The 13,276-nt window shown below is 35.5% G+C and overlaps 1 protein-coding gene across 1 annotated transcript; it reads left to right on the top strand.

Annotated features, from left to right (window-relative positions):
• The first annotated feature begins 308 nt into the window (after positions 1–308).
• Positions 309–8,082, top strand: LOC147494431 (Uncharacterized conserved protein (UCP012943)). Its single transcript, XM_086568792.1, has 4 exons — positions 309–1,079; positions 2,283–2,532; positions 3,725–3,815; positions 7,614–8,082. Exons 1-4 carry the CDS (start codon positions 667–669, stop codon positions 7,895–7,897), a joined length of 1,038 nt encoding a protein of 345 aa, XP_086424918.1. The 5' UTR covers positions 309–666; the 3' UTR covers positions 7,898–8,082.
• The last annotated feature ends 5,194 nt before the right edge of the window (positions 8,083–13,276 follow it).

Here is a 13,276-nt window from a genome sequence, read left to right as displayed (position 1 = left end):
AATATCACTCCCTCACACTAATGATTTCACTTTTTGCTCTTCACTCTATTTTTTTTTTTTTTTTGGTAATTTAGCTCTTCACTCTAGAGTCACGTCATTACTATCTTTTTCCTTTTTGTTAATTTTAATTCAATTACATTTATATGGTTTATTTACATTATTTATTTTTTGAGCCCAACTAGAGTAAAACCGTAAAACCCGTGATATTTGGACCAACTTGCTCTGCGTGATTGCGTCTCAGCTTTTATAGTACCGACACTTTAGTATATGCCGAGAATTTAAGGATGAAGTTTGAACTTGATAAAAACACTTAAAACCAGCTTACATGTATAAAAGGCAAAAATCTCAGTTCCCTGACAGAAGGAAAAGCGCATATTATGCCGAAAATAACGAAAAAAATCTTGGTTTTGCATTTAAAAGGACTACAAAGTCTTACGTCTTCGTAAAGAGGAGTTGTTATCTCAAAACTAGAAACTACGGCATAAAAATATTTCTTGCTCCTCAATCTACAATCCTTATATTGACACATCCTCTTATCTAAGAATCTTGTAACCTGTCCCCACATTATCATCTCATCACACCGAAACCCTTCATTCCACAAGAAAAAACACCAAGTTTAAGAGAGAAGAAACATCATAAGAAGAAATTTTTAAGTAAAAAAAGAACATGAAAAGAGCTTTTGGAAATAATAGTGGAAGAATGGGAGGAAATGGTGGAGGAGGAATGATAAGAAGAGCATTAGGAAGAGCAGTAGGTGTTAGTGGAGTTCAAGATAGTGTTACAAAAACTAACAAGTCTTTAAAAAATATATTATCATTATCGTCAACTGGTTCTACTTCATCAACATCAACAGTTTCTTCTTCTGTACCAGTTTCTGGTAGTTCTAATACTGCTGCTCCTTTACCAACTTGGCATTCATCTTCTTTTTATGATTCTGATGTTTGGGATGATTGGGATACTGTTGATGGTGGAGAAAATGATGATGGAATAGTAAATAAGGTTAATGATATTAATAGATTTGTTTTTGGACCTGTTCCTTCTAGAGATGAAGTTGATGATGCTGTTTCATCTCTTCAACAGTAAGTTCTTTTACTTAATCTTTTTTTTTTCTTCATATTTGTATTTTGTACTTTAGTTACTTTTTAAGTAGTTGTCTGTTATTTTATTTGTTTTTCAATTACTCATTTTATTTTATTACCTTTTTTTTTAGTTGTTTGGAATAGTAGAAGAGGTAAGGACAAGATTCAATATGGAGAAAATTACTAGAAGTGGACAGGGTTTTGTTGAATAGCAAAAAGTAGGGTCTATTACTTAACCACAAAAGTGTAAAGTGGGGTTTATGTTGAGAAGTAGTTAAAACTTAAAAGGAGTGAGGGTTGTTTGTGACATATGAAGAATTGAGATACAAGTTATCCAATAATAAAGAATAAATTTTGACATGAGTCAAGACATATAAAATAGGTTGACAGAAGGTGGGATCCTTTTTGCGGACTCAATATTTGACAAAGGTGCAGGATAGTCTAATTCAAAGCCTGTCATTTTTCAGTGCTGTGATTAAGAAAGATTTTTATACTGAAAATGATAGTGGCTTATTGGAAGCTTGGAACTGTACCACTGTAGTTGTTATTTTCGAACTTTATAATGATAATGTCCAGTCCTGCCTAGATACACCTTTCTGGACATATATTTCTTTAAACACAGTCTTCAGCACTAGTAGCTCAAGTGCCCAACCATACTCGTTAGCATATAATCAAGGCTTTGAACTTAAATCTGCACACTTCAATAGATTGATCCAATTCAGTCTAACTGTTATGGAAATGCTATCTAGTTGTCAGAATCATGGTTGGAGGCACTCTGCAGTAGAATGTATCCAAGGTGGACTTCACAGTTCACATATTCATTGGTCTTGTTGTACTTACCTGGATGTGCAAAGTATATGGTTTGCTACATAGCCTGCTTGAGTGCTTGATATAAAGTTCACCACACAATTGACCATTTTAATTTCTTTGGAGATGTTTGTATCCATCAAGCTCCCCTCCCTATCATAGTTCACTAGAAGTTTGCAATGCAATCGTTTGCATTGTACCAAGCTGCAGGGGTCATCATGTCAATACTTGAAATATGAAGTATTTTGCAGAGTAATTGATATGCAGTGTCTTGACTGTTCAATTTAAAATTGCAGTATCATTCTTCCAGATTTCGTGCATTTAAATAGCTTGGTTTGTATGTACCTTGAATAATATTTTACTAGCATGATCTTAGCTAACAATAATTTTTTGTAGTTTCCTTGCCCCAGCATCATATTCACAGTTCATTCTAGATGGAATGTCCTCTAGTTCAGAGAATGATTCGGTAAACCCAACATCTTTTCCACCCGGTTTAATGCACCGAGTTCCATCATCTGGATCAGAAATGGAATGGATGGAGCCCTCTCTGCAGCTTTATAATTCAACAATGGTGCAATCTCACAGAGGCCAAGCAGCTCGAGTTTATGATGCTTTCCGTATGCTGAAGAATGATCCATCTGTTCAGGTGCTTTCGAGTATTAGTTTGATTCATCATTATTGATTTGTAAATTTGGTTAGACCCGATTGATAAATTTTACTGGTGTTATTAAATATAAAAAGCCTGTTATTACACATTGACTTTAGTTATTGAATGTCTTCTATTTGGTAATTGGTATGCAATCTCAAGTATTCAACATACCCAGTGATTGTGAAATGTTTGCTCAGCTCCTACATTCCAATTTACAGCTAAACAGTCGCATCTAAGAACATGACAAGGGAAAAAAAGTTGAAAATAAATCAACTTGTGTATTCTGTTCTCATGGATTTATCAACTTAGTTCTATGTGTGTAGGATATGAAGTTACCAAGCAGGTGATTTTTGAGTTGTCAATCTAATGACGATAACATCTTCACCAACCAGTCGACCACCATCAATCTTAAAGGATGAGCTAGAGATCGAATTGTTGTAGAAGATTAGCTCTTCACCATGGAGATCAAACCACACAGTCTATCAGATATTTCCCATTCTACATTTTTCAAAAACCTTTTGAAATTAGTATAAATTTGATTGCAGAGGTTGGAGGTGAAACAAAATAACATTGTGTTGGTAGGCTCAGAGTATACACAGGAATTAAGTTAGATAAAATCAGTTTGAGAGATAAGGAATACTGAAGATAATCGTTTTTTGGTTCCATTGTTGTAAACCTGTTGATTGGTCTTGATCTGGAGTTGTCTATGTATGTAAAAGTTTTTTTTATTTTTATTTTTAATGTTTTAATTTATTATTATTTTTTTATATTCGGCTACATTCCAAAACTTTTGTGCACATAATTTGGTGTTAGCAGTTTTAGACTCACCAATTTAACGAAGACATGGATATGGGAGTTGGTGTTCCATAACGACGGGGTATCACCTGGTCACACTGAACTATATAATCCTTCTCTTGTAATCATGTTATAGACTCTGTGTCTCTAACATGCTCTGGGTATGCACATTTACTAGTGCCGAGGTTTTACTTTTATTGTAAATGATTTTTTGATGAATTTGAGCTAGACTATAAATTTGGACAAACTGGCATACTATATAGTGAATGTTTTGGTTTTGATAATTTTAGGAAATATCGATGACTACAGAAATCAGTCTTCAGAAACTCAATTACATTCTAAGTGTGCTGTATCTACAGTGTATATTCCTCTCACCGTTTCTCGTTGTTTCTAGAGAGCTGTTGTTTCATTATCCACTGATAAAGCTGTATGGGAGGCTGTGTTGAACAATGAAGTGGTACGAGAGCTCAGAGACTCATATGAAGGTTCGTAAAAAAGCCTTACAATCTGGTTAATGCAGTCTTAATTTTCTGTGAGCTTTGGTGTTTGGGTTGTTTGGTTAATGCAATCTTAAAAATTCATGAAGCCATGAACCGGTATTGGTATCTTTATGACATACTCAGTTATCCTCACAAGCCCAAACCTTAAATCCTTAATCCACCCATTGAAAGTAATCTTACTGTTTACGAGTATATCTGATACAAGAAGTTACATATGTGCCGTTTTCCAGGAATTGCAAGGAGATTATATATCCCAAACTTCATACTTGAACATTTAATTTTATAGTCTAGTTAATGTTATGATTTCCTGTATTGTAATACTTTGCTCTTTTTTTTCTTACCATTTTCATTTCTTGATTAAATCTGAGTAGCAATCAGCTGTAAGTACATCTTATTGCAAATTCGAAAAGTTTGAGGAACATCATAGTATGTGTTACAGCATGTCTTCCAACACATTCTTGTGTATGTGTTCAGCAATACTTTCATATACTTGGTCAGATAACAAACAATTATTTAGTTTTTCACATTCAGATTGGTAAAGGGTCGATCAATTGTAGAACTCGAAACGCTATAGTATGTGAGGAGTTCCTCTTGAAGTGAATAAGATTGTACACTTTGATGTGTGCTATACATGTTCAGATGACATGACACTGCTAATTTATTATTGAAATCGCCCATCTCTGCGTTTAGTCTAATGACAAGCATTTGTTGGTTGTTACACGATGAGTGACAAGCTTACCATACACATATGTGCTCTGCAATATCTAGATTGTATGTGGCTAAATTGTCAAATGAAGTGGTTTGAAATTATTGGTGTTAATTATACAGAAACTAATTGTTTTCATGAGGTGACGTGATCACTGTGGTGTAAATCGTAATTTCTTTTTCTTTAAAACAAGGCATAGGCATGCGTGTTTTAACTTTGGTACAAATAGGGGAATATCAAAAGGTTGTTGCAGTTGTATAGATAAGAGGTTAGTATGCTGTAAAAAAAAAACCTACTGGTAGCAACCTCGACATTTTTTGTCACTGTATATAGTGTATCGTGGTATCACCCAAATAATTGGTATTAATATTTGTATGAAATTTTAAGTACTATTTATGGGTTTTAATAAGTTTTAGGGTTAGGAAAACCCTTACCTGTATTAAGATGTTAAATGAACTTTCCCCAACATTTCCTCCTCAACAATACAACTTGTTCTCAAGAGGAGGAACAAAGAGACTTCATTTACATTTTATGGAGCTGCTAGGTAATCAGCAGCTCTATTTGTTTCCCAGTAGGCATGATTTAAAATTAGGGTTAACTAGTATTACCCCCCCACTAGATGAGCCAATTAGGATTCCCCCCCCCCCACTAGATGGCCAATTAGGGTCTCCCCCTAAACACACGGTCAACTTGGATTGACCGTTAAATTTCAAGTCAAGCAACTGAAAATTACACAAATGCCCTCATTATTTTCAAAAAAGTTCAATTTTAATTAGGTGGGGGCAATTGTGTCATTTTCAGCCATTTGACTTAAAAGTTAACAGTCAAACCAAGTTGACCGTGTGTTTGGTGGGGAGACCCTAATTTCCCATCTAGTGGGGGGGAAATCCTAATTGGCTCATCTAGTGGGGGGGAAATACTACTTAACCCTTAAAATTAACAAATTTATCCTCGACACTGAGGACATCCCTAAAGAGTGGGGGATTTTGTTACATTGTTTATTGGCTGTCTTGTGTTTCTAATAAGTTGTTGAATAGTTGGCATTCTGCATCTGAATCATATATAAAATGGACTGCTTTAGATAACTGGCTGTAGTAAATTTTATTTCTTCGACCAGGTTGGCACAGTACCATGGTAATCTTTCCCTCCCAACCAGTATCATAATGGCCCTTAGAGTCTGAAGCGACCATTACTTTTGTACTTCGTCTACTCTGGAAGCCCTGTAATCCTTGTAATATAGCTGTTAGTTCTTAAAACAAATGGATCTCATCCCTCCTAAGCCAGTATAGCAGAGTATAACATCTCCATCCTGATCTCTTATCATTCCACCTGTTCCACATCTAGAATCTGATTGAGCACCATCTGCATTGAGTTTAACATTCAGGTGGTAACCACTTACGTTGCTTCTGAGCAATATTCTTAAGGTTTATTCTGACCCAGTCTTTCCAGCATAGCTCGGTCTTTAGCAATATACCTGCATGTCCTTTATAAGTCTCTCCTTTACCACCTGCCATGGTGGAGACACATTCTGAAACCTTTGTTGATTCCTTTCTATCCACAGATAGTAGATTGTAACACATAATCTTTGATGATCTCAGTCTCTTGTGTGTTATTGCTGCATCAAATAATCACCTCCCACCAGTCTTCATTTGAGTTGATATTATTTATTGCCTTTTTTTTTTGTTAAAGTTAAGAATTCTATATGATGCAGTATAAGCGGGGATATAATGGTTGTGAACTTGCTAAGTCCATTCGGGTCAGCTATTTCACTCTGAAATAGGAACCATCGTCATGTCTTTCCTTTGCATGCTTAGCTGCCAAGTCAGCTGAGAAGTTTGCTCCCCTCATTGTGAGAGAGATGTGCAGCCTGCAATTCGGCTTTTACTACCTTAAAATCTGCCCTTGAGCTTCCAGTGCATTGATCCCTCATTGGCTGTTGTGATCGCTGCCACAGCATCTGACTTAATCCATACATTGTTCCAATCTTCTTCGAGAGCAAGTTCTGTAGCCTCCACTAAGGCTAGGTTTTCTAACCAATGTCTGTGTTGTCGCCCAAAGTCTTACAACCTTTGAGAACCCACCTACGTGATTTCTGACAGCAATACCGTAGCTAGCCTGATGGGCTGTATTCCTTCTAGCTGCCCCATCAATGTTAAACTTTACTTGATCAAGAGTAGGTGGCAGCCAAATACGTTGAGTGGTTCTAGGGGATCTTCCACGTCTTGGTGACGCATTCCATTCTGCTAATAGCTCAGTATCTTCATTGCATTTGTAGGACACTTGGCCTTGGAAAGTTGGAGTGTAATTTATCTGGCTTGGTGAGGCATTAAGAACCCACCCATTGAGTGTAATAACTGTATTCAACAATATTCTTACAATAAGAATCCTGTGTCTCCAGAGGGCCGCATTTCACTCAAAATATCAATTGTCCAATACCAAATGGATTTTTAACTTCATTTTTGAAGTCCTTTCTTGTTTAGGATTTTTGACCGAACGATTTCCAAAGATCTTCTGCAAAATTGCAATCCCAAAGAAGGTGATTAAAGTCTTAACAGTTGCTCTTACAGTACTCATACCTAGATAGCTTTTATCTATGAATTCATGTCTGCACAGTATTTTGAAGTTTCCATGATGTGCCTGCACATTTGGGATGCAGATAAGAATTCCACACATGGAGTACCAGGCCACTTCATTTTTTCCCTTCTCTGCTAGAGTTGAGAGCAGAAGCTACTGCAATTTTCCTTAAATGTCAGCACGCCAAGCTAGCTCATCAGTGTTAGCTCTTAGAAAAACTTAGTCCTGCATGGTTGATGTCTTGATGATTGGTTGTAATTTATGTGGGACACTGAATTTCACTTTGTTTGATGATTGCTGATATGCACTGAATAATATTTGACACCCTATATTTCATGGTTGAAGCTATATGACATTGACCTTATTTGAGAGGTTCAGACTTAAGAGTAGTTGAATATGATTACAGGCCGGATCAGCTTCTTTTCTTAAAATAATTTTTCAATGTTTAAGTGATCAATATCCATTTTTTTCCCCTAGTTAACAATATTTTACGGTGTATGCAGCTGAAATCAACATGCCACAGAACTCAGATGAAAGCCCTATTCCTGGGAAGAATGTACTCTGGTGGATTTTGGACAATAGTAAGGCGAAAGTAATGGAATTGATCGAGAAAGTCACAAAGCTTTTATCTGAAGTGTTCCAACCTTCACAGATGGAGAAAGACACAACAATAGGAACAACAACAACAACAGCAACAGATATGTTTCAGGAGACACTGAGATCCTCTTTGCTGCTCTCTGTTTTTGTCCTCCTTATTGTGGTCATGACTCGCTCTCAGAGGGTCTGATCCTCATTCGTCGATATCACAGCTGGCTTAACCCCCTTGGGTTTGCCTGGACTTGCAGTGATCATCCGAGGGTGACACTTGAAATGACTTTGATTTGCAAGTAAAATTGTACGTAAGTTATGGGATATGTTTTGTGAATATGCGTCTGTGACAGTAATTCAAGAAACATGGGAATTTTGGTTAAAGCATAAGCACATTTTGCGTTTGCTTTCCAAGTAGGAGTCAGGGACTTAATATGCCAGTATAGCTAAAGTTGATAAGAAAATTGTAGGGCATTTTCAACGAAATTAGTTCAATCTTCTAGGTCCTCCCATGACTGAAAATGTAGATTAGATGCGCTTGCTTTTTTAATTCAGGCCATGCTAAGCTCATCTAGTTCTTAATTGTTTTGCTTCCCTTCTTTGATCCATGCTAAGCTCATCTAGTTCTTAATTGTGTTGCTTCTCTTCTTTGATGTTGTTGTCTTGTGTCGCTAGTCAAGACTCAAGACACGCACATGAGTTCCTTGGCTTCGTGCTTCGTTGTGCTGCTTCAAGGCCACATAGCATTTGAAATTATATAAGTGCGCGTGTTTGTTCTCAAGTTCAAGAAATCATTCCAATAGGTGTAGGTTCTTTCTCATGTTGGCCTGTACCTTGTCGCCAATACAGTTCAAGCCTAGCCATTAATAGCTTCTGCAGTTGGGCTCAAGATGAATCAAGATATCTTATTTCAAAATGTAATTGCAGGTGATGCCTGTTAGAGTTTATGCCCTGAAAAGTCATTTTAGTTTGTATTTTTTTTTTTATAATAAATTAGTGTGACATCTTATTTAGTTATTGTTTGATTAGATCATTTTTAAAAGGGTAATGACCATTTCCATTGAACATGAGATGATCAATGAGGTATATGATATCATTAAGGTCCCTAGGTATATTAAAATATGGTTAAGTGGTTAGCATTAATCTAATACGGGAGATTTAAACTACCGGATTCTTATGCCTAAAAGTGTCACAACTTTGGATAGAGTTGGGTACTTTATTTATATGGTTGTCATAGTGTTAGATAATTTTCATTATATTATTGAAAAATAGTTATATCTCAACTTATGTAGTAAGAGTACTATTCATCAACACGTGGGTGCTTAAGTATACACTGACCGATTACAAGTGAAAGATGTCTTTGTGAAACTTATTGAGATATCTTTCACACTCAAAGTATTAGTCAATAAGTCTTTAGACTTGAGAATTTTATTAGTCACTAAATAGTAGTCTATTGTCTTGATTAAATCATATTACATGGGATTCATTAAATGATTTATATTGGATAGTAGATGAGCTATTTGAGTAACAATGAAACTCCAACAAGGGATCCATGCCTATATTAAATGGGAGAATGTCTACTATTCGGAAATGAATAGATGTTATCAATTATTAAAGTCCTGCAGGTTAAATGTTTTTCTATAGTTTTTTAAAACTATTATACGTAATATTACAAGTAACATAATGATTTTTTTTTGCTTATAAGATAAATCTTTTATGAGAAAGGGTTTCTCATTTGATAACATTATTTTGAGAATCCGAATGACATTTTATAGACTATGGTTCGACAATAACTTGAATCCCAAAAGGTCTATAAGAGATATTGAGGTTGGTAGAAATTTATTCTCATAATAAAAATATTTTGTGGAAGAGACTATGTTATAGATAATACTTAATTTGGGAGTTCAGTTGTGATATGACTATCTCACGTCACTCATAGTTCTAAGTTTACTGATTAATTGGTCAATCGGTTAGCGGGTCGATCAGTTAGCCTAAAATTAGTCTGTAATTAAGTGTCCCTAAACAATCTGAGAATGTGCTCCACTAGTTACAATTCTAGTATATTCTCTTATAAACAATCCGGCCTATAAATGGCATATGATGTTATATTTTATTATAGATTATGGCTCACAAAATAAAATGGCAACTATTTATCCCTGTTATTTTGTATCCATGACGTGGGAAACAAAAAACGGCAGTTTTCAAACCAAAGAATAATGGTAAAAACGACACGTATTATGGAGTTTATGGGCATGCGACTGTATATAACGTGGACGTGACCAACGACCAGTATAGCTCAGCTCAAATGTGGATTGATAATGGTCCCCTTGAACAACTCACCAGTTTACAATTTGGATGGATGGTACATCACATTCGTGTTTCAAGTTTGATCTGTGTTCATTCCACCCGTGTGTAAATTGTATGTTTCTGAATGCAGCGCTCCTTCTAATCAATTACAACTTGTTATTTTGGTTAAAAGATAAATCCAGGTAATATGGGAGACAACCGCACTCGAATGTTCATCTACTGGACTGTAAGTTTAAAAACTCTCCTAATATAGGAATGTTATAATTTTTTTGTCACTAGTCATGTACTGCAACAATCAACAGACAGATAATTCTAAAAGCACTGGATGCTTCAATCAACTTTGCCCTGGATTTGTAAAAGTTGACGCTAGCATTCACGCTGGTGCTGAGTTTGTAAAAACATCGGTATATGGTGGAAAGCTGTATGTGGGAGAATTTTATGTAACTCAGGTAAAAACAAATTATAAAATAGGTTTTGCTTTTCTTTCAGTATGTCTCATTGTAATATTTGTATTGGATTGATTTTTAAATTAAGGCTATGTTTGATAGGAGCTGTGGCAAATGCAAATTTTGTCACCATTTGCCAGCATGGCAAATTTTTTATATGACAATACCAGAATAACTCAAAGAAATTTAAATTTTTGCCAATTTGTTTGATGATACTATGGTAAATATCATTTGTCCTGATTTGCAACCATTTGCTGCTGTTTGATTGTCCAAATTTGCCACGGCAAATATTTCATTTTTTCATTTTTTATGTTTTTAAAATATTTAAGATTTAAAAATTATAGCTACTCTTATTTGTAAATTTATTTTATTTATATATAGTTCCATTGAAATACACAATGTTAATCTCTTAGCTACTACCGCCGTATGCAAGACACAAGTTTACTATGTAGATGGATTTGATAAAACGTTTAAAGTCAAAATCCCAGGTGAATCTCCTTTTGAAGCTTCCAAATCCAAAGTGAAAGGTTCATATAATGGGATAGTTTCAACACTTAATGCGTATACTGCATGTCTCCAACATTACAAAATTAATCGTCCCTAATTTCTAATATTTTTCTAAACCGTAATTGAAAAGTTTCCAACATTAGGTACTCAGTAGTGAAAGGTCTAAAAATCGGCAAAGGTGCTCTCGAGTGTGCAGTTTGTTTAAATGAATTCGGAAATGATGAAACACTTAGATTGTTACCGAAATGTGATAATGTCTTTCATCCTGAATGTATTGATGCTTGGTTAGCTTCACATACTACTTGTCCAGTTTGTCGTGCTAATCTCACACCTGATTCAAATCATCCAGAACAGATGGTAATGAAGTCACGAAGCACAAAATCAAGATTCCTCTAAGCTTAAAAGAGAGAGACAAGTGGACGCTTAGTGATGTATTTGGGCAAGTTGAGCTTAATGAATCTTTGTGAGACACATGGACGATCGAACATTTCTGTGCAAACAAATACGCTTATTTGGGCCATCTGTCATGAACGATGAAACTACAAATCGGTACCCTAAAACATACCGCAAATATCAATCCTTAAAATAGAAGGTGCACGCGTTGTGAAGTCTTCTTCGGATATTTCGAACTATCTATTGTTATACATGAGATGATACATTTGAGAACAAAGAAATGAGTTGGCCCTTTCTTATTCGGGTATAATCCAACTCACAACCAATTTCTTTTGCTATGAAGTAATTAACATTTCTCGGTATCGAAAAAAAAGTTTCTTTCGGATCTCTTCATGTTCCTTCGTGAATTCTTGGCGACTTCTCCTCACCTTAGCTCATTCTCAACCATGTAAGCTAGCTCCTTACCTTAGCTCATTCTCAAACATATTCAAGATACTCTTAGCTCCTCCTCAAAGGCTCAAACATGCCGATTGTTAAGTGTGACGATAAGGCACGCGAACAGGGCGTGTTTTTCGTGAAGGACCGGATGTTATAAGAAAGTTGGACCTCCATGTGAATAGAAAAATAAGAACACATTACCAAGTTCATAATACATCGAGACAATGAATGCAAGTGGTGATTAAGAAGCTTTGCTACCAAGCCGTCGCTCTGGAACAAGTGCAGATGTTATACCATTCCAAAATGGAATGTGTATGACCCATCCAAAATCTTTAGGAGGAGAGCATATTCTTCGAAGTGATGATGAGATTGCAAGGCTAGCTTGAAATATCTGTTAACAAAACGGGATTGAGGTAGAAACACAACTGAGTAACAGAGAATGAAAAAGTGAAGCCATGATAGAACCCTAAAATATATGTCCCGTGTATAGGCATCAATGGTAGAGAGATGAGAATCCATGAGTCAGTGACCATGTTATCTAATTTGGAAGTCATTACAAATGACTACGGGAGTACGGGCCTAGTATTTGGTGAATCTCATTGATTGTTCATATCTTCTTTAGGTATGAACAATCCGTGTTCATACCCAAAAAAAACCTGAACCCAAAACAAATATGAACATTGATTGTTCATAATTAAAACATATATGAACAATAAATGTTCATACCAAAAACAGACATGAACATTGATTGTTCGTACCCAAAACATATATAAACAATAAATATTCATACCCAAAACATATATGAACATGATTGTTCATTTTTCGGGTAGCTCCCCTTTTGGCCTGTTTGATATATAAATCGTAGTCTTTGCAGAAATATCAACTAGTATCATATTGAAGCCATTGTCTTGATCGACCTCCTTCCTTCATCACTTCTCTGCAAATTCTTTGGGACTCTTCTTACTCTGCAACCATCCGTATATGCACTAGAATTCAGAAATAATCATAAATTCTTTAAGAAAACAAAATTGTAGTCATCGTGAAGAAAATCCGTATATCAAGCATGTTGAGATCAGAAAACAGAATGCTAATGATTTTAGTAACTGAGCTAAATGTCCACAAATATGCTTTAGTCTATCACATGGTAATAGCATGCTTGATGTCTTAGTTTTTCTTAAGCAGGTCAGACAAAACACATAGACATATGCGCACTATTTACCGGTGATAATTAGTTTTCAAGTCTTTCCAAGCTCAACTCACACAAAAAAAGAACACGTTAAAAAACAGTTAAATAGGCGATCAATAGGTAGAATTGATGGATAGGTGCTTGCTTACTTTGCTTAGTGATATACATATAATCAATTAGTCAACAGTGTCAGAAATCATGATTAGTCAAAAATTTGTTTTACCAATCTTTGTTGATGTATCAACTCCTTAAGCATAAAAAAACGTAGAATCGCCATAATATCAACACACTATAGTGCATA

Source organism: Coptis chinensis, chromosome 6 (genome assembly GCF_015680905.1).
Source record: "Coptis chinensis isolate HL-2020 chromosome 6, ASM1568090v1, whole genome shotgun sequence".
Classification (NCBI taxonomy): domain Eukaryota; kingdom Viridiplantae; phylum Streptophyta; class Magnoliopsida; order Ranunculales; family Ranunculaceae; genus Coptis; species Coptis chinensis.
This window is presented reverse-complemented; position numbering and strand designations above follow the sequence as displayed.

Bases quoted from the DNA above. Each gene is read 5' to 3' on its own strand.
- LOC147494431 (XM_086568792.1), top strand. From the start codon at position 667: ATGAAAAGAGCTTTTGGAAATAATAGTGGAAGAATGGGAGGAAATGGT. The intron at 1,080-2,282 runs GTAAGTTCTTTT...AATTTTTTGTAG, and splicing joins GCTGTTTCATCTCTTCAACA to TTTCCTTGCCCCAGCATCAT. The intron at 2,533-3,724 runs GTGCTTTCGAGT...CGTTGTTTCTAG, and splicing joins AGAATGATCCATCTGTTCAG to AGAGCTGTTGTTTCATTATC.